Raw genomic sequence first — 24,097 nt, 5'->3', positions numbered from 1 at the left:
CGCGTTCGTGTACCATGATACCTCCTGTATATACATTGGCTTCAGGGCACCGTTCTTGGTGCATGTTATGCTGCGACTTCTACGGGTTGTTTTCAGCTGCCGCTATGGACTTTAACGCTTCTAATAGAGCATCCCGCTCTAATGCTATTGGTACTTTCCGCAGCCCTTTGAGCTCTTCCCTGTGCAGTGCTGTACTCTCTGCAGTGCCCCAGCGTATTATTTCCGAGTGCCATGCCAAGACGTCTGGAGGTCTCTGTGATTTCCAGCACATTGTAATGGTACGAAAGGCTAATATAAGCGTGAGATCCATCAGTCTGTATTGTACTTTGTGCACTTGCGTATGTAGTCCTAAAATGCACTCCTCTACCGTGTTCGTCACTTCCCGCTCCGTTGCGTCCCCTATTCTATGCCTTATAGTGTCCCAGTACTCTCGTATTCTGGGACAAGCCCACAGCATGTGAAGTAGATCAGCGCCCCCCAACAAACATCTCGGGCAATGGTGTTGCATCTGGGGGAACATTTTGTCCAGCCTATGCGGAGTGAGATAGGCTCTGTGCAGTACCATGGTCTGTATAAATTTAAATTTCGTGTTCCGTGAGACCTTCCTCGGGTATTCGAATACCCTTGCCCATTCCTTGTCTGTGAGGGTCCTATCGATGTCTCCTTCCTATGCGGTCTTCATTGTGTCCAGAGGGGCCGCAGTGTGCGTTCTGATTCCGGTGTATAAACATCTTATAAGGTGCCGCCCCCTTCCCATATAATACACCATTTTGACCAGTTCATTCGTGGTAGGTTCCTGCCTGTTCGGTGCCCAGTGCCTCTTAACGTATTGTATCAGTGCGGCGTGTACTAGATACAACTGTTCCGGGGCCCCAGTTTCGTTAATGAATGTATCATGATCCAATAGTGTCCCATCCCCAAATAAATCCGACATCGTGGCAATCCTGGCGTCCAGCCACGGCATTAATGTGCGTTTCGTAAGCGTGCCACTCAGCAGGGGAATCCCCAGAAGGGGAATATTCCCTGCGTACGCCCTGTGTGATTGTGTATATTGTAGCGCCGCTTTCCAACAGCGAAGTGCCGTGTCTAATAACGGGGGAGGCTCCTTAGGGGTCCGCCATCCGGTAACAGCAATGCATGCAGTTTACCATTCTCTATGTCTGCCTCTGTGTACCCTATTTCCTGCAGGATGCGCCACGCCGTCCAGTAAGACAGCCACTGCAATTGACATGCATAATAATATGCACGCAGGTCAGGGACTCCCAGTCCCCCCATACGTGTACCTACTTGTAGCTTTTTAAGGCTGATGCGGCGTCTGCCATTACCCCAGATTAGTTCAGTGAGCATCGTGTTTAGTATTTTGAACGTGGCATGCGGTACCATTAATGGTAGATTAGTAAAGTAGTATAAAAGTCTCGGTAGAACTACCATTTTGGCAAGGGCCACTCTTCCCATCACTGATAATGACAGCGTTGTCCAAAACCCTATACTAGATCTCAGGGCGCGGATTGCTTTATGCAGGTTACCGTCTAGCATGTCCGCATGCGTCCTGTATACTTGTATACCTAGGTATTTAAAGGTATCCATGGCTATTTCTATTCCCTTGTCTCCAAAAGCCACCCTCTCGATCCCTGCGTGTTCAGTGAAAAAAAAGGCATGTGACTTTCTGATATTAATGGATAGTCCTGATACCCTGGCAAAGCGACTGAATGCTTCGTGCACTGCAGTTAGGGGCATTCTTAAGTCATGCAAGTATAAGAGAATGTCGTCTGCGTATGCCGAAAATAGGTGTTGCGTGCGTCCCAGTAATACTCCACATGTCAGAAATTCTTTCCTCAGCAGTATGGCCAGTGGTTCCAAGGCTAATATAAATATTAAAGGCGACAGAGGGCATCCCTGCCTGGTCCCTTTGTGGATTGTGTATTCACTAGAGATATGGTTTCCCGTGCGGGCTCTGGCCACCGGGTTTTTGTACAGTAAACGCAGCCATGCTATGTAACCCTCCGGTATCCCGAATTTCCCCAGTGCTTGGAACATATATTCCCAGTTTATAGAGTCTAAGGCTTGTTTTAAGTCCAGTGAGAGGCAACCCGCATGGGGATATTGACTTGGGGCTTCCGACATCAAGTGGTGTAATTTTCTAATGTTCAAGGATGTGCTACGTGAAGGTAAGAACCCAGTCTGATCGATGTGTATGAGCTGTGGCAGATAGGGTAGTAATCTAGTAGCTAGTACCTTGCTTAGGATTTTATATTCCGAGTTTAGTAGGGACAGCGGTCGGTAATTTGCCATATCCGCAGGGTCCCTTCCCGCCTTTGGTAGTGATACCACCAATGCCTGCGCCGTTGTGGTCGGTAGGGTTCCCTCCTTCCATTCATTTTTGTACAGCGTTTCCAGCTGGGGGACTATAAGATCCGCGTATGTGCTGTAAAATTCTATTGGGAGCCCATCCATACCAGGGGTCTTATTTCGCGGTAGGGACTTTATAGCTGCCCGAATCTCAGCTTGCGTAATAGGCCCGGTGAGGCCTTTCTGTGCCTCCTCTGCGAGCCTTGGGTATGTCAGAGCAGAAAGAAAGTCTGCCGTTCGGGTCTCTAAGTCATGATCTGTGGCATAGTAATGGCGAAAGGCTGTGTTAATATTTGCTTGCGTATATACCTTTCCTCCACCTATCGTCTCTATCTCGTGTATTATCGCTGTAGCGGGAGCGTCCCGTATCAGCTTGGCGAGCAGTTCTCCTGACCTATCCGCTTCCGCATGGGCCTTCCTCGTGTATGCCTGGTAGTCTATTACCCGCAATGTCGCTAGCGTTTCTGCGTGTTGTATCCTTGCTTCCTGTAACGGGCCCTTACAGTCAGTACGCGTTGCTGCTTCCTGTTCTAATGTACCCAGTTCCTCCTCTACTTCTTTCAGTTTTTTATGTATTTCCTGCCTGACACCCACTGTCGTACTGATTGCTTTCCCCCTTATCACTGATTTAAAAACATCCCATTCTACCAATCTACTTGACGCCGTGTTACTGTTGATTGCAAAGTAATGTTCTATGGTCCCAGAAAGGTCGCTGCGGAACACTTGGTCTTCCAGCATCTGCGGCCGTAATCTCCATGTGGGGACCGGTGTAGGCACCCTCCCCCACGCTATTGTTATCTCCAGAGGATTGTGATCTGAGAAGGTTTTTGGTAAGTAGGTGGCATTAAGCGTTTGCATTGCTATTCTGGTGGAGCAGTACACCCTATCAATTCTTGTATGCAGTTCATGCACTGCAGAGTAATAAGAGTATTCCCCGTGCGTTGGGTGTCTCAGTCTCCATACATCACATAGTTCCCACCCTTTTGCCCACCTGTTCAGTGCTTCAGCTTGTCTTAGCACGCCCGCCCCATGTAGCGGCGGGTGTGACCTATCCAGTGTTGCATCCATCACTGCATTGCAGTCCCCTCCCAGTATCCAGGGGTGCGATTCCCAGCCCACCAGTGCCCCGCTTACCACTTCCCAATATTTGTCTTGCTCCGTATTCGGAGCATATATTGTACCAAGCACCGCAGGCTGACCGTCTAACATGCCTTTCACAAAAATTTACCTCCCAAGCTTATCCACCCTCTGCTCCATTGCCTGGAATGGTATTCCATGTCTCACCCATATTGTGGCGCCCCTGGCATAGCTGGAGTAGGAAGTGGAGAAGATCTGTCCCCTCCACTTTTTTACGCAACTTTGACGCTTCGCTGTCCGTCATGTGGGATTCTTGGAAATACACTATCTGTGCTTTGCGGCGTTGAAGCTGTGCGTGTATTCTATGCCTTTTCTGTATATTAAAGAAAATGTTACGGTAAATTAAACTTGAAAGCATATCACACAAATTGACCCCAGTGGCACTTTACCAGCTTACGTGAATGTGTGTTTATGGGCCCAGGTGAGTATGTGTATTGAGAGTACCTCTAGCTGGTAACCCCCTGGATCACTGGCCGGGTTTATCTTCTGCAATCCGAAGGCATCAGATACGTGCAGTGAAGTTGGTTGAAGTGGGTCAGTGTAAAACGCTCATTACTCGCCCTCTCCTGCATTTGCGCACAAGCTGTTGCTCATTTTTTGTCAGTCAGTGAGGTCAGTAGATCATCACCCCATGCCTGTGATCTCTACTAAATATTTGGCACTTCAGTACACTTTTAAGTGCTACTTCCCATGCTGAAGCCACTTGTTTTGTCAGTCACAGTGTGTGAGATATCTGATGAGCCCCTCTTATCAGATATGTTGGTAGGGCCCATGTTGGAGTGCCTCTTTGATCAGTGTGGCTTTCCAGTTTGCGCCCCAGAACACCATTCCGCTTCATGTATAATTGTGCAGCAATATAATAGAGCTCAAGATCCGACAGTCCCAGGCCCCCATCAACTCGATTCAGCCTACGTACCGACAGGCGTACTCTACTTCTCTTTCATGCCAGACGAGTTAGCAGTCTATCAATCTCCCGAAATACAGGCCGCTCGATTGGGTACGTTGTATTCTGCAGCAGATGTAAGCAGCATGGTAGGAGAAGCTTTTTTGCTAGCACCACTCTACCAATCCTAGAGAGCGGAATGTCCAAAATTGTACAAAGGCTCTAAGCCCCTGTAGTATCTTACCCAAATTGTGCTCATAGTGTGTTGGCACCGTGCGCATGACACAGATCCCTAGGTATCTAAAAGTCGAGCTCTCCCATGTACGGTCGCGGTCAGGCAGCTGGGATTGCTCCACAGCTGCCAATCCCAGCCAGGGTTTAAGGTAGAGTTTTGTAACTGTTTACGTGCAGGCCCAAGACCCTCGCAAGGTGTCAAATCCCTGCAGTAGCATTGGTACCGACTCCGTCCATTTGGCATACACTAATTTCTCGTCCACATACATAGATACCACATGCACTCTTCCACCCACTCATGTGCCAAATTGCAAATGGCTCTATTGCCAATGCAAAGAGTAGAGGTGACAACAGACAGCTTTGCCTTGTACCCCTCTCCACCTTACAGCTGTGTGATCGACGTCCTCCTGACCACACTCTTGACATATGGTCTCTAAACAGCAGTCGGACCTGGCAGAGAAAGTTTGCACTAAAGTCCTTCGCCCTGAAGACTTCAAACATATAATCCCATCCTAGGGAATCAAATGCTGTTCAACCGAAGCCATGACATAGGTGTTACACCATATGTTTATGAACCTGTTGCGGCCTGGTATAAAGTTACACTGGTCCTCATGTACTAGTGTTCCTATACTGGGCAATAATTGGTTAGCTAATGTTTTGATTAGGATTTTAGTGTCTGTATTAAGCGCAGACAGTGGGCGGTATGGGCCCATGTCTACCTGGTCTTTGCCGAGTTCTGCCACCATAACTATAATGGCTTCTCTATTTGTACCTGGAAAATGGTCAATATATTTGGTTTCTAAATACATTTCCAAGAGTTTGTCTGCTAGGATTCCAGAGTACGCTTGATAGAATTTGTAAGGAAAACCATCTCCTCAAGGGGTCTTATCCATGGGCAATCCACGGATCACAGTCATCACCTCTCCCTGAGTAATCTCTAATTCCAAGGCGTCAACGTCTGCTTGGGAGAGCTGCAGTAATCAGAGGGGTCGTAGGTATGCTTGGATCTGCTCTAGATCCACAGGGTACAAATTTCCATAAAGGGCGGTCAGGTAAGCTGCTAGTGTGTCGTTTATGGCAGATTGTGTGACTGCCACAGTCCAGTCGGGCCTATTCAGTGTTCAAATCAGTGAGGTGGAGGCTTCTTATTTAGCAGCCATGCCAGCAGTCGTCCTGATGTGTCCTGTTCTCTGTGCAGTTTCTACCTGTAGTCTCTGAAGCTGTGCTTATCCTGTGTGTTCCACGTGCGTCCCACATGACTGCCATGTTTCTCTGAAGAGCCAAAGCCTCCTCTGTTCATTCGTCTCCCGTCCCCTCTTGGACCTACAGCCCCTTATGTTGAGTGTTCTGTCGCATCACTATACGTTGTATATGTTGCATGATACAGTATGCCTTGGACATACACTCAACATGGAGGACTGCTTTCATTTCATCCCATTCTGTTGCTCGCGTCCCAGTGGTCCCCCAAATATTATCTACATACTTTTCTATGGCCACTTGTATCATTGCTGTAAATTCTTCATCTGTGATGGCTTCTGGACGTAGCTGCCAAGTCAGCACCCATCCGCGGGGCCTTCATCTCTCGTAGTCTATAGCTAGCTGGGAGTGATCAGAGAGGAACCTGTTGAGGTAACAGGCAGCTTGGAACCAAAGGCTAAACTCCCCAAATAGAAGGATATGGTCTAGTCCGGCTGATGTGTGAGCTAGTGAAATGAGTATTGTTATCTGCAAGGTGTAAGACACGCCATACATCCATGCAGTCCAGTCATTCCATGGGCTCAGTGTGGTATCTTGGGGGGCGGGAGTGGGGGCCTATCTAGATCACCATCTAAAATGCAGTTAGAGTTTCCGGTCCAAATTAGTTGGAATCAGCATATGGGTGAACGTTGTGTAACCGTGCAGGATAGAACTCTTTGTCATCAGTGTTGGGTGCATATAAGTTTAGAAGGCACACCTCCACCCTGTCCAGTAATCCATAAACCATAATATAGTGACCCTCGACAGCTGCTGTGGAGTGTATGTTGAAAGGGCACCCCTTGAGCCACCCATATAGCAACTTCCCAGGCTCAAGAGGAATATGTGGAAGAGAACAACTAACCAAGCCATTTCTTCCTCTGTTTCACTGCCTCCTCTTCTGTTGTGTGTATCCTGTCACATGGCTGTCCCTAACCAATGGTGCCTGAAGTAGGCATGTGTCTTGTATCATTTTTGGTAGGCATTAAGGCCACATTTGTTCCATGTGGCTAGCCTTAGGGAGGACCTATGTCTGGCACCCGTTTTGTGTGCCTGATGTAAGTGAGTGTCTGTGGTATGAGCCGAGGTCAACATTCCCATTACGTAGTACACTATTCACTCTATGTGTTACCTCCCCTGTGCTGCACCTGTATGGTGTGCATTTAAACTTCCCAACTCCCCTCCCACCTTGGTAAACACCCTGCTATCCAGCCAACTTCCCCATCTCATCCAAACCATGATGAGAGCCTAACACAAGGTAGTTACTCAGCTATGATCTTAACACATGGACCTCACCTCCCGAGAGCCACCAGGCTTACAATTGCCCAGGTATCAACCTCAGGGGCAGATCCCTCAATCACCCAACTGCTTGCTTAGGTGTGGGGTTGGCACCGGCGTGCAATCAAACTAGGGACTTCACTGCTATGTGGCTCTTATCCCAGCCGGTCCCTATCTCTGTATGGGCTTCTCACTCAAGGCCCTTATAGTTGGCAGAGCAGTTGTAGGGCCCCTCCAGAAATCAAATGTCAATATTGACTGAAAACTCACATTTCAATATAATCTATCCTACACTACCGATCCCGCACCCACCTGCAATCTGGGCCAATTTTCAGCCCTGCACCGCGTTGCAATGTTTCCCCCAATGTCTCCTTATTCATAGGGGTGTCTTTTACTCGCTGACCAGGGCCTTATTCCGTCGCTCCCCTGTCCGGGTCCTCCGCCATTTGTGGAAGGGTCATCTCGCATTGAGATGGCAGTTCAGTGTATGAGGGTCTAGTCACCAAGTCCAATGTGCCGTCCTCGCAAACCATCAGTCGCTCCTCTGGTGAAGCCATTGTTTCTCTAGACTGGGTCTCCTGTCGCGGCAGGCGTCTTTGACGTTGACTGCCTGGGGGCAACCCGCTTTACCAGTCTTTCTCCCAACCAGTCCCACACCTCATCCGGGAAATGGAAGAATTGCAAATTCCGCCATGGTGGACCTTAATGGTGGTGGGAAAAGCTGCATATGCTTAAATTACACTTTATTGACGCAGTTTCTGTTTCACTGTTTGTGCTGTTCTACTTTCTGTGTGTAATCCAGGAAGATGCGTATGGTTTCACCCTCATAGCGGAGGTCCCAATCAATCCACACTGCTCGCAGGATTGCATCCCTGTCCCTGTGATTCAGTATTTTTCCAAGCAGGGCGGCGCTCCAGGATGTGCCACCAGGGTAAATGCCCTGTGCTCTCAATCATAAGCATATGGGAGAGGCCTGCCCTCCAGGTCCTCCAATTATTCCTCCATCCAAAGACAATGACCCACAGCAGTATATTCTGTAGTTCGGACGTTCGTCACCTCTGCCATCAAGCGCTGTGCTTCCTTTTCCATGACTAGTGAGCGCTCATTCACCTTGTGCAGGTCTGTTCTCACTAGACTTATCTCAAGATCCAATTTATAAATTTTATGTTCCAACTTGTGGCCTGTCTGTTCTTTGGCCACTAGGATGAGTGCCCCCGAGGGCTCTTGCATCTCTTTTACCTGAGTGGTGGTGTCATCTCCTTTGTTCGCACTCGTTTTACCACTTCTAGTGCCCCCGGCGTACTGGTCTATGTGAGTCTGTTGCATTGGGCAGGGATGATGGTCATGCCCCATGTTATACTCCTTGATAACACCGCAGAGGGGCTGTGGGTATGATGGTTATAGGTGCACTCGCTTAGTTCTCTCCATTCTCAGGGTGATCCGGGGTGTCCAGCACAGTCTCTAAGATGGAGTGGCAGCTCTTGCAGCACAACAGCACCCCCTCAGCATCTTAGCATGCACCTCCAGATCCAAGTGGCATCTATGTGCGCAGTACTGCTTGTTCAGGAGGAGGGGAGAAGGTATTGGGGGCAGAGGGGTGCCATGCATTAACGCAACTTTCCTGAGCCGCAAGGATTACCAGTGCATCCAAGACACAGCATGCTGCCAGGTTCCCCATCACACCTGCCCCCACTGTCCATTTGCACATGTGCTGCCAACAGGGGTGAAGGATTGCCCCCGGTGAACGCCAGACCTCCCCTGCGGGTTCCTGGTAAAGTCCTGTGTTAAGATGGAGAACCGATGATGCAGCTGGCCGATTTTGCTGCCCCTCTTGTGCGACTTCCTCCACCAGCCAGAGGTGGAGAGGGGGGGGGGGAGGGGTTAGAGGGTGCAGGCAGGCTTTTCATGCTACAGTGCACTGTTCTCAGGCCGGGCAGCAGGACAATGCCAAGTCAGTCTCCACGCTCATCAATCGGAGGTAGCCGGAAGCTTTGTGCAGGCCTACAATGAGAAGCTCTGCCTCACCGGCATCCCAGCACCAGTCGCACATCACCCATCTCAAAGCGACAGGCCAGGATGTTCTCCAGTCTGCAATCCAGCAGGCCCCAGGTGGTGTGGTTCCAGTCCGCCGTGCCTGTCTCGCCCCCGAAGTCATCTCTACCTTCTGGAGCTGCCCTGTGAGTCAGGGATCTCTGCGGCACCAGCCGCTGCTGGAAGCCATTTTGTTAGTGCAGGCAGGGGTCACCTTTCTCTAAGTTGCTCCTGTTACAGGGGATCTAGCGCAGATTTGGATGTGGCCGTCGCCCAGGGCCCGTCCTGTATACGTGCAGTGTATTTTGGGGGTTCACAGGGCCCTCCCATGCCAGGATGATGCAGGATTTCCAGATCAGCCACTGGAGCAAACCTCAGGGAGTGCAGTTGGCCATATTGTCAGGCCACGCCCCCACCAGTTTATGTAATTAAAGTAATTGTCAGTAAATGTATTTTCTTGAAGGCTGAAATCTGATATGCACATTGCATGTTTGGTTGAAAGAGGACTGGTCTCTCACGCACCCCTTTTCAAATTCTATTTCATGGCACATCCGTGAAGAGACCATTTTAGGGCTCGCGCCTGCGTTGCAGCGCAGCAAGAGCCCTTTTCAACGGGGTATTGAAAGCTGCTCACACGCTCGTGCGTGTGAGCAGGCTTTTGCCGGCACGGGATTGGGCAAATACGGGCGCATGTCCCGCCTTAGCAACGCCCATTCCCGTCCGTGGCTAGCACGCGCAGCAGCGCACGTTCACCTCGCTGCCACGCTCCCTCCCCCTGCTCCTCTGTGGTGTGCGTGCACCACTGATTGAATCGGTCCTTGCGATTTACATCGGTCAAGAAGCCTCTGCTGCAGAGCCAATGTTCTACCCCAGCCTGGAGCACTAAGACGCTCTTCACCAAGACAAACCTGAATTTCAGTGACAACCCTGGAGTGTTAAAGCTGAATGTCAGGCTGTGAGGGGGGCTCACTTCAGGTAAGGGACAAAGTCACAGAAGAGAAAATAGTCCATTGGCGAGTACAACAAAAGGTGCAGAGCGCAAGAATGGAAACTCTACCACTATGGAGATTAAACATTATTCACAGAATTGCTTTTAGGATGCAAACATAAATAAATAAATAAAAACACAATTGGCAGAATTCTGACAAATAATAATCTCGCCCTGATCATATTTTTCTCTTAGTATCACCATTATGATTGAAACAAATAATTGCCCATGTTGGCGCACGTAGTGCTGAAGCCATTGTTTGAAGGGGCATAACTCATTTTGTGACTGCATAAGGGAGAGATGTCACAGAGTGAGGTGGCATTAGTTGCTGTTGTATTTCACTTCCTGACCTCTGCCTATGAAGGGTGGGGGCCCTGGGTCAGCACCCTCGTGGTCTGGGAGTCAGGGGGGGCCTAGCGCGCGCAGCGCAATAATCACACTGCACCCGGTTGCTTGGTTGAGCGCGAACTAACTCGCTCGCCCGCCCGTTTTTTATTTATATACGCGCTCACGTCCCCGACGTGAGCGCAACCTACGCATGTCCTTCAGCGCTCTAGCTGAAACGCTAGAGCGCTAACTGTAACATCCCTTCTCAACTCAGTCCTTGATGACAGTTCGATTATTAATTCGCCGCATCACTTACTTGGCACGCAAAGTCTCTCAGCCGACTGCTGGGCCTGGGGTTCTCCCTCAGCTCATACCTGGCGGCCCTTCGTGCGCCCGGGGCCGAGGTCTCAGGTGGCACCTCTTGCCTTGGCCCACCACCTGTGCCGTCGGTGCCGCCTGGCTCAGACTCTGTGTTGCTCCGTGGGTCGGAGCTGGGTGTGTCCCCCGGGGCGTCCCCAGAGTCGTGGTCTACTTCGAGGTCTGCCGTCTCTTGGTCGTCCGCGGGTCTCCTCACCACCTTGAAGCACGATATGTTCCGGGTGACCAGGTCTCTCCCTCGACGCGCTGTCACCATGGTTCCTCGGCGGTCGACCACTCTCCAGTACCCTCTTTCATATTGAGTCTTAAACTTTCCTCCTGGTCGGCGCTCTTTTAGGACCACCGTGTCTCCGGCCTGAACTTCTCGGGTCACAGCCCTCCGGGCCTCACTGACTCTGTTGTTTCGCCTTTGGCGCCTTCGGAATGCTTCTTCCTCGCTGAAGGGCGGCGCTACCCAGCCTGGGGCTACTGGCAGCCCATCCCTGCGAGCTCCTTGGAACATCAGTGCCCAGGGGGCTTGTCGGGTGGAACAGTGTGGAGTGCTGCGGTACTCCCCTAGGAATCGCTGTAGCTCGTGCTCCGGGTCTAGTTGTTCAGACACGGCGATGCGCAGTACCTTATTGATGGTGCGCATGAACCGCTCCACCTCCCCGTTAGCTTGGGGCCATTGCGGGGTGATGCGCCTGTGTCTGATGCCGTGTGACTTCAGGAGTTCTTCGAACTCGTGTCTTTGGAATGGGGGTCCGTTGTCACTCCGCATCCCAAATACCTTCTCCAGGGCGGGCCTCACATGCACGAAGGCGGTGGACGGTAAGGCCTTTGCTATCGGGAATTTCGAGTAACTGTCAATGATGACTAGGGTGACTCGCACGTCGGGCAGGCTCCCAAAGTCCACGCTGATCTTTTCCCATGGGGTACGCCCATGCTCTTCAGTTATGATGGGTGCCGGTGGTTGGGCCTCCCCTGTTAGCTGGCATGACTGGCAGCTGCGGACGGTGTCGGTGATATAGTCGTCCATACCCGGGAACCAAACTTTCTCTCTCATCCGGGCTTTCATCTTCTCTGTTCCCTGGTGCCCCTTGTGGGCTAACTGTGTTGCTCTTGTCCGGAGTGCCACTGGGACGACGATTCGGGAACCTCTTAGAAGGAGTCCTCCTCTGGTCACGCTCAGCTCGTGGCGTACCCTCCACATGTGTTGAAGGTCCTCTCGGTCTCCACTGGCCCACGACTTCGCCGTTTGCAGAAACGACTGACAGGTTCCCTCGAGGATGGTGTTCTTGACCTTGCCCATCACGGGGTCTTGATCGGCTACTTCTCGGAGCTCCTCAAGCGTTATGGCCTGGGGACATGTCAGTGCCGCCACCATGTCAAGGTGCTCCTCGGCTTCGTCCTCAGCATCTTTGTGCTCGGGTTCACTGCAGTGTCCTGGGTGGCGGGACAGGAAATCCGCCGGGTTTTTGGCCCCTGGCCGGTATATTACACTTAGGTGGTACTGTTGCAAACCGATGGCCCACCGCTCTATGCGTGGGGGCGGGTGTGGTGCTGTTCCCCGGAATAGCGGCACCAGCGGCTGATGGTCGGTCACCACTGTGAACGGGTTTCCACATACATACAGATGGAAATGACGGCAGCCCCACCGGATCGCCAGTGCTTCCCGCTCGATTTGGGAGTACCGCTTCCCTGTGTCGGTGAGGGCCTTGCTAGCATACGCCAGAGTTGCCCATTGCCCCGGTTCCTGTTCTTGTGTTAAGACTGCCCCTATCCCTACGGGGCTAGCATCCACCAGGATTTCGGTCTTCTTGGTCGGGTCAAAATAGACCAGTGTTGTCTGGTCTAGAAGCGCTTCCTTGATCACCTCAAAGGCCTGCTCTTCGGTGTCAGTCCACTGCCACGCCACGTCGGTTTTGGTGAGGCGTCTGAGGGGCTCAGCCAGGGTGGCCAGATTCGGGACGAACCTTCCGCAGTATGTGGCCATCCCTAGAAAGCTGCGCACTTCCGCCACTGATGCGGGGGCCGCAGCCATTTTGATGGCTTGCGACTTTCGGGGGTCTACTTGGATGCCTTCCTTGGTGAAGATGTAGCCAAAGAATTCAATCTTTTGTTGGAACAGTTGGCACTTCTCTCGGTGTAAGGTGACTCCGTGCTCTTGTAGGTGCGCGAGGGTGGCCCGTACATGTCAGTAGTGCTCCTCCACTGTTTTGGAGTAGAGGAGGACATCGTCACTCACGTTCAGGACGCCAGGCAGTCCGACCAGGATGTCTCTAATCGTGTTCTGAAAGATTTCGGCAGCCGATGAGATCCCGAAATTCAGGCGTCTGTACCGCCGTAGCCCCAAGTGCGTGCTAAAGGTGGTGATGTACCGGCTCTCCTTAGCTAGGGTGAGTTGGTGGTACCCTGCATTTAGGTCCTGTTTCGAGAACCATCGGGCGCCGTTCAGATCGGATACAATGTCATCCATGGTCGGTGTGATGTGCCTCTCCCTTGTGATGGCTTTGTTTGGGAGGCGCATGTCGATGCATAGCCGGATCTTCCCGGGTTGTCGTGGCTTCTCGGCTATCACCATCGGTGACACCCATGGTGTGGGTCCTGTGACCTTCTCTATGACACCCTGTTCCTCCCACCGTCGGAGCTCCTCCTCTACTAACGGGCATAAGTGGAACGGGATGCGCCTGTGCCTGAGGGCTGTCGGTTGCACAGCGGGGTCTATGTGAAGTCGTACAGGCGGCCTTTTGATCTTCCCTAGCCCTGAAAACAGGCCTTGAAATGCTTCAGCAGGTCTTCGACTTGCCGGTCTTGGACCACTCTGAGGAATGTGATCAGTCCTAGATCTTCTGCCGCGTGGCCGCTGAGAAGTGTGTCTACTTCCTGGTTGATGACATTAACGTTGATGACATGAACGTCGATGACTATTTCCGCCTTCTCTGACTGTACTGCCACCGTCAGCTTGCCCTTCAGCGGAAGCGGCGTGTCACTTCCATAAGCGAAGATCTTGGCCTTCGACGGTCGGAGCTCCGGCCTTGGTCTGAGGCGGTTGTACTGTTGCACGCCCATCACTGTCACCGACGCGCCGGTGTCTATCACAGCGTTCACCTCCGATCCGGCTACCAATATGTCACAACGTGGCTGAGGTCGCCGGGTGCTTTTGAGGGCTCTGGTGAACGACGCAAGGTACTTTTCTTCCCCATCGTCGGACTCAGTGTCTGAGTCTGGGTACTCTCTGGCTTGTTCTCTCCTGGGCTGTGGCTGCGACGATAATGACGTGTGTGACAGTTGTCGCACCGGCTTCCTCACTGGCTTGTCTCGCTTGTGGCTGCTCCTTTGCGTCTTCCTGCGACCGACTGATGCGAAGTGGTTGTCGATGCCACAGTTGGTGCACGTTTTCCCTCGAGCCGGGCATGCCTTGAGGGGGTGTTCGTCGTATCCGCAGTACCCACATTGCTTGGCTTGATCAGGGGCCCGCCGGTCGCGGGGCTTTGGCGGCCGTTCTTTTCTCCGGACTGCGTCCACCTTCTCCACCTTCACCTCCACGGTAATAGCAGCGCCTTTCACCAGGGCCAAATCCATTTCCTCTGCGCGTGCCGCTGACAGGTCGTGAGTCCTGGCCAGGACGAGGATGTCGTTCATCGCGATGTTAGGCTTGCGAAGTATCAGGCCTCGTAGCGTTTTGCTCCTGATCCCCAATACCAGCTGCACCCTGATTTCCTCTTTAGCCCGATCTCCGACCAGGTGCGTATCTGCGAGAACCCTCAGCCTCGCGTGGAACGCGTCAACCGACTCCCCTTCGCGCTGTTTCGCTTGGCGAAGTTTGAAGTGCTCGTAATTAGGGTTGACTTGGGGGTCAAAATGTGCGTTCAAAGCCGCAACTGCTGCTGCATAGTCCGTCTGGGGTCCCGTGTCGGGCAGGTGCTTGAACAGAAGGTAAATCTCTTCTCCTGCGTAGTGGAGGAGTAGGGAGCGCTTCACTGCTCCATCCGTCTTCCTGGACCCAACGAAGTAGTTTTCCAGCCTACCCAGCCATGTCTGCCACCGCGGAGCGGCGGTCGTGGGGTCCGCGGCTTCGCTAAAAGGAGGCAGCACTCCTGAAGCGGGGTGATGGGGCAGTGTCCCCGCAGGGCCGGGCGTCTCATCGTAGCCCATGGTGGTGTCGAAAACACCGACTTGTGAGCAGGGACCGTCGTGCACTCACTTGGCTAGTCGGTAGCTGCACGTGGGCAGGTGCAGCGCGCTGCACCGTCAGGCGAGGCCTCCTTGGCTGTTCAGCCGGTAGCAGGAGTTCCTGGGGCTCAGCAGTCACCCCTCGTCGCCAGTGTTGTATTTCACTTCCTGACCTCTGCCTATGAAGGGTGGGGGCCCTGGGTCAGCACCCTCGTGGTCTGGGAGTCAGGGGGGGCCTAGCGCGCGCAGCGCAATAATCACACTGCACCCGGTTGCTTGGTTGGGCACGAACTAACTCGCTCGCCCGCCCGTTTATTATTTATATCCGCGCTCACGTCCCCGACGTGAGCGCAACCTACGTATGTCCTTCAGCGCTCTAGCTGAAACGCTAGAGCGCTAACTGTAACAGTTGCCAGTGCACGGAGCTGGCACAGGAAGAGGAGAATGAGCAGCGGACACCTGTTTGAACGGTTCAGGACAATACTTATGCTACGGTTTCAACCTTATTGTATCACATTGCTATTCTTACCCCCGAGAGTTCCAACGCGCTGTAATGTAGCTGTACCAATGTTTTCCTTCCTTAATTTGTTGCAGTTATATTTTGCATCTCTCAGCTGAATTGGAAAATCCTGCTTTTGATCCACCAGAAAAAAAATGTCAGTCAAGAAGTTTTGTATTCTGTTGGTATGTATGTGGAGCTTTTGGTGGAAATCAGTAGAGATACAACTTGTAAGTATGGAGGGGCGGTAGGGGATGCAAGCAAGTAGGTTTTGAGTGGACTATGACCTGCGCTCTTATATCAATCACTTACATTTAGGGTCGTGTTCTTTCCTAGCAGCACGTTTCCTGCTCCCCAGTTGGAATTTGACTCCCCCGTGTTATCGCCCCAGCATCGTAAAGTTGAGATGTGACGTCACGTAGGGGAGTCATCGCTTCGTAATCAGCGTGCGGGGGCCTAGAGGTGCGCGCGGGCGTGCACGTCTGCCGTGCCTGGCAGAAGCGGAGGACATTGCGGACATACAATGCGAGTAGTAAGAGAAGAAACCTACCGTTACAGATGGGGGCCCAGTCATTTTGTTTTAGTCATTAATCACATCCCGGGAGATAATAATAGGGGTTCCGTGGAGCTACCAAGTCAGCTTATCACTCACGTGGCAAGGTGCCCCAGACCCGCCCTTAGGCCTCATTTATCTCCTGCAGATAAGGGCAGCAGGCATATTTGCTCTGCGCATTTCCGGCCTCCGCTTAACAAACAACCCGTCGTGATCCCCGACTTTGCTCTCCTTTTTTCAGTAATAGTACACCAACCCCCCCCCCCCCCCCTTTTGTTCCAAGTCTTTTATTATTATTTACTTTTTTTGTTTCACTGCTTTCACGAGAGGGCTATTCTCTGCATTCAATGCAGCTTTTGGACTATATTGTTAAGCACTGTCCCCCATGCTAGTACTAGATTTTAACCTTGATCTCTCTTGGGCATCTGTGCCACTCAGAACCACGCTCCAGTGTTACTCCTGTGCTTCGGGTCACCCAATCTCACATGGCGATACTTTACTCCTGCGCATCTTGACACTTCACTCAGGCTAATTTGTGACCTGACCAACCAATCTCATATTGTGACCCTTTACTCCTGGTCCTCTGTCCAGCCAATCATATCGTGAACGCTTACTCCTGCTTCCCTGTCCAAGCAATCTCATATTACGGCCTCTTATTCCTGGTATTGTGAATATTTACTCTTGCTTCTCTGTTCAACCAATTACATATCATGACCTCTTACTCCAGGTTATCTGTAAACCAAGCTCATATTGTGTATTTTAGGCCTGTGCCTCGATCCACCCTGCCTCATATCAGGGCCTCTTACAGCTGTCCCTTTATCTGTTCAGCCTCAGTGTCAACCCTTACTCCCAGGCCACTGTCAAACAAGTCGCACTCCTAAATTGTGGTCTCCTTCTGCAGGGTCACATCATGTGAGTTCGGAACATGGGCTTCCTTACACCGAGCCTCATATCGTTTTCAAAGCACTAGAATAGTCTAGAGAGAGATAGGTAGCTTCCTGAACATGTTTGCTTCCTAACTCATCAGATCATCCTCTACATGCCCCTTCCTTCTTCTGTAAGCATCGGCCCATGCTCGAATGTCTCCTCATAGGACTTCTGTTTTAAACATACATCAATTCATTAACCAGATTCTGAACTCTTTCCAATCTACCTTAGCATTCTAAAGATGTGGTTTCTAAAACTTGACAGCTTGCCACATGAGCTGGATAGCACCAAATATTTCAAAACTTGGTCCATTACTCTAGATGGGGGTATCCTGCGGCCGGGGGGAGGGGGCTAGGGGGGGGGGAAAGGGGTCAAGAACAGGACAATACACCAGAAGAGACCTACAGAGCTGAATACAGTAGTCAGTAAGAAGTGGTTGCTAACGCTGAATGAGATTTCCAATCTAGAACTATAGCCAATAATCATTACGTGCCCCTACAACTGAACTATATTCTAGATGAGGGCTCCAGAACTGGACAATATATCAGATGTGACTTCCAGAACTGGACAACACGCCAGAGGACACGCCCAGAACTGGAGAATATATGTCCTCCAGAGAGAATGCTCAAAATATGGATTCCATATCTGTACACAATAAGACAATATTCTAGCTATGGCACCTAGAGCTTTTAATATTATAGGGATGGCACTCAGAACTAGACAATACACCATATGTGGCCTCCCGAACTGGACACAAAAATGCACATTTGACTTGAGGAAAGAAACCCAGCAGTCTAGATATAGCCTTCAGAACCAGATCCATTACACTCAATATTGACTTAAGAAATAGACACAATATGCCACATGTGGCCTTCACAACTGGGTGTCATACAAACTACCACTGCAGAAAGAAAAGGACAACAATTCCGAATGTGGCCTCCAGAAATGGGCAATGCTTACATAGAACCACCAGAAGTAGAACATTCAGATTAGGCCTCCTGACTTCAAAATGCTGGACGTAACAGTTGAAATGCCTCACCCAGAATGCTACAATTATGCTTTTTTCTGGAATGTCTTGTTCTCTTCACTCCAACCTCCCCTATCCTCCCCCGGAAGTCACTTCTCAGTTTTGTTATTTTGAAGGTGTACAGTATGGTAACACCAAAAATCACTCTTTTGGGTAGCTTTTGATACCTCTAAACTTGTAAGACTCCTCAGAATTTCTGTACACTATGTACAGGAAAAAGCAACTGGTTGAATTGATGCCTTGTAGTCCATACCAGTACTGAGAACCAGATAAAGACTTTTTTTTGTTTTTGTTTTAACAAGACCTGGCATTCTCTTCACCGTTAATGGTACCTGTACTAAAGGGATGCATTCGTGGGCTCTGGAAGTGGCTAGACCAGTGGTTCTTAACCTGTGGTCTGGAGACCCCTGGTGGTCCGCAACGCTTCGTATTGGAGTCCGTAACTTCTTAGAAAATTAAATAACTAACAGGTTAATAACGTTTTACAAATGTGAATGGAGTTAAAAATGGAAGCTAAAAATGAAGTTTGTATTGACAGACTGATTAGTGAGAGCTGTTCAAGAGCATCATACAGAAAGAATATAGTATGGATGATGGATGGCCTCAGTGGAACTTAGAAAAGCTCCAACCTTCCAATTAAAATTAGGATTTATATGGGTTTGTGAATTAATAAACAAAACGTCATAATTTGTTGATTTTCTTTTTGATGAATGCTTCTTTCTGTATTTTTGAGTATTGTTTTACGGTTTAAATCAACGAAACTGCTTAGACTGGGATCTCAAGATTTCAATAATGATTATGTGGGAGCTCTCCAGATTCTAGTAGTGAGTCCACCGAAGTCAAAAGGTTACAAACCACTGGGCTAGACTGAACCATCACCACCAGGAGTGGGCGCTTAAGAAATGAGCATTTGCAATGCAATAGGTCTCGCGTTACTGAATGTTTGAGCTATTGGTGTTGCATTATTATTAGCAATGCCAATGGCTCAAGCTTTAATAATGTGAGACCTATTGCACTGCAAATGCTTGTTATGTATAATGAATGTTGGCTACTCGCAAGCTTTACAAGATCAAATAAACACATGGCTGTCTGTAACCTTTTAAGCTTTTGAACAAAAGTGTTTGACTTTTCTTCTTGCTTTTCAGGTTCCTGATTGTCACCGACCATTTCCTCAAATGTCCAGCATTGGTCGAAACCATGTTTGCCAAACTGAGCAATCAAGAAAGGTAACCCCAACGCAGTATAGATTGTCACTCTCCATACTGAGTATCCGTTTCATATGGTTGGAAAGCCGTGTGGTTTTCTAGTTGGAACAACAATTCTTAATGTTGTGTTTTTTTTATCAGCACTGGTTTAAAATTGGTTGGTGAACATATATCTAGAAATATATATTACGATAGGGAGAAAACCTTGGAGTCAGTATTTCCTGTTTGTGCCCAGCTCTGTGGAACACGACACCCAGCTTGTTATTAAAGATTCAGCAGAAAATCTTACAATGAACCTGTAGAATCTGTACTGCTGTGTTTTGACAGCATGAATGGCATTCCCAACACCTTCTTTTACATAAAAATACTTTATTGCTCCAAGATGCATTTGGGGATGCCGGATTTGTTGATAGGGTATGGAATTCCTTAAAAGACTTGTGCTCAGAGCAAATTGCGCTCGATTAACAACCTGTGTAACATTCGTCAGAGAACAAGCCATTGGGGGGAGAAGTGAGTGGAAACAGTAAAAAAAAAAAAAAAAGACTGTTTGCTTACAAAATGAGATCGCCAATCCGGGAACAATCAAGACAATCCATTCACGTGAAATAAGGGAAAAATTAACAGAAAGTTTACAGACCCTTAAAAGTGGTGCAAGATGTGTGACGACAATTTTACCGGATGCTAAACTGCATCTTTCCTAAGGAGGTCCAAAACAGTAAATTCTCAGGCCAAGTAGCTATAGTTTGCAAGAAAGTGATCCAATATTCAAGAATCAAATCAATTAAATATATATAGTCGTCAGACACAGATACATTAAAAGTCTTGAGTGCGCATGTAAATGTTTACTAATTTGCAAAAAATAAATGTGTTTTGTGGGTCAGGTCCAACATAAGCCTAGATCCGTTTTTAGGCTGACTGTAAACTTTGTTTTTCCCTCCGTTTAGTCCCATATTTAGAGCTGTGCAACATGTACCATAACACTCACCTTATTATTACTTTTTTAACGAATAGTTATCAAGTACAAAGATCTGGCTAAGTATTTAGTGTGCTACTTTCGTTTTTCGGTAGTGTGCATTTTCATTCCTAAATGGTATACATGTTTTTATTTCCTTTTGATTGATGTGGATATTAATTACATTTTGGAGTGCATGATTGTGCGATGCTGTAAATACTTCTTTTAAAGTCTGAAGCCTTCTTACTTGGTCTTTGCTGCCAGGTTTTAGTCTCGCTCTCAGTATTTGCCTCTGGAAAGAGTATATTAGTTAGATACTAGTGCACTGCTTCACCTATCTCCCTCACTTTCATCTGGTGCTTGCTCAGTGCATTATGTTGATGACATCAGCATTTCGGATTCTTTACCAGCAAAGAGCTATCTGGCCAACAAACTTGTTGGACAGAAAAAGAAGTTCATACACGATCAACCTATCCTTTGACTGATCAATAGTAGCCCCATTCGAGCCGTGGGTTAGTCAGTCAGCTTGAGACCTGTGACACCCATCAAGAAGCAGAACATAGACTCTGTGGGGAACAGTGTATCTATTCATGAGGCTGTGACGATGTTGATCATCTCAAGCCATGGATCATTGATAAAAGACTTTTGAGGCTGCCTGATGTCCTGTGCCTAGTTTATCTAGTTGTAGACACGAGATGATAACAACCATTTTTTTAAAGTTCTAGACAACTACAGTTCAGGACATTGTAATTTCATAGCATTCTCCATTTTTGTTAAGCCTGGGTGAGGGCTATAGCTCTGCCCAAAACTGCACTTCCAGAGGTATGCTCAGGCAACCATCATGCCTGTTTAAAAATGTCAATCCAATTGTAGTCTTCATTTTACTGGGCCAGTTACAAAGGCACAGGATAGAGCCCAACAATGTACATTGCACGTTTGTTGAAGCCAGCTCCACCAGCAACCACTTAGACGATTCGAGGAGAACTAACAAAAACCTGTGTGTCATGGGCATTACAGCCTGCTTTGTCTTAGAAACATTTCTTTAAAGCATCTGCCCTGTGAGCACCTACTGTCCTGATTTGTTGTTATCACCTTTTTTTTTTTTTTTTATTTGTTATCACCACCTGTTTCGTGCTACCACTTGAGAACTCTACAGTGCAAGAAAGATGAAGTCAAAAATTGATTGGGAACTGCTCTTGCATGTTCGCTTTTGGCCCGACACGGACTAGAAAACATGACCAGCTAGAAAATGACCTATACTGTTTAATAGACCCATACAATAATGTTTATTTTGAGAATAAACCCTGTTACACATGATGGCTATTTTTATCTTGGTTGAGTATGTTTTTCAGAAACATTCTGCGGTTTCTAGATATTACATCCATTCTGTCTGGACTTTGATTTCTTTAGCTGCTTACTGATTTGTCAAACTAAAGTTTGTAAAATATTTGCAATGGTTGGATAGGCCCAGAGGCGGTGATACACTGATCATTACTCCTGTGCTTGCTTACAGTGGCCAGGGTATTTATTTAATGACATTATACTCCTTTCTCTGATTTGAATTGGAAAGCCTATTTTTCTGGTGGAGTTCGACGTAATTTAAAATTCTGCTAATTGACTGAAGTCTATGGAGGAACGTATGAGGCATGCTGTATGACATACAATAGCATAGAAGCTACATCGGAGCAGCATGGCTGCTCAACCTCACCCAGTACGCCTGACCCACCCGATCCACCTGCCTGCTCAACTCACCAGGCCGCCCCTTCGACCTTCAGCCCCTTCGTCACCACGCCTGGAGGTTTTTTCCGATTGCGGCCGGCATACAGGACACTGGCAGAGGTGCAAGGTGGGGTGGGTTGGGTTGGGGTCGGGTGGCAGAACCGGGCTGCTTCAACCAGCAGCCTGGGTAGTGTCCAAGGCGGCTGGAGCTTGGGGCCGCTGGAATCGAAGCCAAGCTTTCCCTTGCACCATAGCCCTGCTTGGTGCACTTGGGGTCGAGCAGACAGAACGGTACTTACTGCCTATACCAGCAAGCTGCCAGTAGTTAGTCCCAGCGGTGTTGGGTTGAGTCCCGTTTGGCACGCAAGTGGTCGACATAGTGTCTAGTGCCGCTTCTCCATTTTCTGACCGTCTGCCCGAATCCGGAGAATTACTCGTCCCTGCGCAGCTATCACAATTCAGAAAAACATCGTTCCTCATCGCATTTCATTTACTGGAGTCTTGCACCAGTTCACATGTGGCATGCATCCCTTTGTAAATCACCCATCCTGACCCTCCTGCAACTGGTAACTACACCTTTTGCCGCGGTCACACCTCTTAACACCTCCACATCCCCTACCAATAACATTCCTGAGAATTGCAGTCTATCAAGACAACCTCCTTGTCAAGAATTCCTGTCATACAAGGGAAACACGCCCTTATGTAAACAGGAGAGCTGTTACATAACTCAAGGGAAACACGCCCTTATGTAAACAGGAGAGCTGTTACATAACTCAAGGGAAACACGCCCTTATGTAAACAGGAGAGCTGTTACATAACTCAAGGAAAACACGCCCTATAAAGGGAGGAACCGGGAGGTACAACGCTGTCGGATATTGTGTTTACACCGACGTACCTGCTTCGTGAAGAGCAGTGTTCCGGAGTGGTGCTCCAGTAAGGCAAGAACGGAGGTAGGTCGAGTCGTTACTCCCTGGGCCGTGTCTTGCCCCATCGTCACCTGTGAAGGACCCGGAAGCTCTACCGGTCAACCATTGAGCTTCGCTTTTTGACTCGGCTGAGTCCAAGCGCAGTGGCGCTTTTGCTGGTTGGAGTCGTAACTCCCAGCCCGACCAGAGACACAGGGACTGCCAGCTGTAACGCACACCAGGAGGTGTTTGCCGCGTTACAGACTCGGAAGTCCACAGGATCGATCGAGCGGCTGCTCTCGGTTCAGTCTTCTTGCTTGTGATTGGGGTATCGGTGACGCATCACCAGGAGGTGACTCCGCGTCCCGGTGCAGTCTGAGGAAGAGGTTGAGCGGCTGCTCCCTTCAGGTAGAGACCCCGGCTGGGTGTTTCCCTGACTCCTCGATTCTCCCCAACACTCTTCGTGCCCCTCACAGCCTACCGATTGGCATTGTCGGCCATTTCATTTCTGCCCTCTGTTGGCATACGCCGGGATCGGCGTATATGCAGAGGACGGTTAGGACCATCCGTGCTGTGGGCTGGTAACGTACTTAGCCTGGAGGATTCCAGTGACTATAACTTTTGTTTGTTCTTTGTATTTTATTTGCCTTCATTAAAAGAACTAACCCTTCACAAGTGGTTGCGTCCTCATTGTCGTGTCTGTTAAACGATCCTGAGACGTTCAGGGCGTTACAAAATATCCGACCTTAATAACACTAACTGTCTCCCGGTCGATAACAGACATGGCAACACTTGATGATGTGCTGGCTGCTTTAGCGGCCATGCAAGTTGAAGTGGCTGCCTCTAGGCAAGAAACAGCCGATGTAAAAGCCAGACTGGATGCTATCCAATTGGACCCGCTCACGCCCAGCACCTCCCTCACGAACCAGACCCCTGCGGTAGTAGTGGAAATGCCGGTAGCCATCCCCTTGGCAACACCAGAGAGGTACAGTGGGGATCCTAACACAGTGCAGGTATTCCTCACACAAGTGGCGCTACATTTATCGTGCAAACCAAAGGCGTTCCCCACGAGTCAGGCTCGTGTGGCTTTCCTTATATCCTATTTGGCTGGAAACGCGGCACAATGGGCCGTACCTCTGGTGAGCAGGGACGACCCCCTCTTATGTGATTGGGGTGCTTTTCGCGAGGAATTCCTGAAGGTATTCGACAGAAGGGCTGACTCGTACACGGCGGACCGTGAAATGCTTGAGTTGAGACAGGGATCCAACGACCTGGTGCAGTATCTCAACGCGTTCCGAAGGCTGGTTGCGGAAACCA

At 49.5% G+C, this 24,097-nt stretch overlaps 1 protein-coding gene across 2 annotated transcripts in view; it reads left to right on the top strand.

Annotated features, from left to right (window-relative positions):
• The window catches only part of ATXN10 (ataxin 10), an 842,223-nt gene that overhangs the window by 394,243 nt on the left and 423,883 nt on the right, over nucleotides 1–24,097 (top strand). For both annotated transcript variants that reach the window (XM_085652421.1, XM_085652422.1), the window contains exon 6: nucleotides 19,145–19,225. In XM_085652421.1, the coding sequence (XP_085508547.1) occupies nucleotides 19,145–19,225 (81 nt within the window). The remainder of the gene's footprint in view (nucleotides 1–19,144; nucleotides 19,226–24,097) is intronic.

Source organism: Triturus cristatus, chromosome 4_1 (genome assembly GCF_964204655.1).
Source record: "Triturus cristatus chromosome 4_1, aTriCri1.1, whole genome shotgun sequence".
In the NCBI taxonomy this organism is placed as follows: Eukaryota; Metazoa; Chordata; class Amphibia; order Caudata; family Salamandridae; genus Triturus; species Triturus cristatus.
This window is presented reverse-complemented; position numbering and strand designations above follow the sequence as displayed.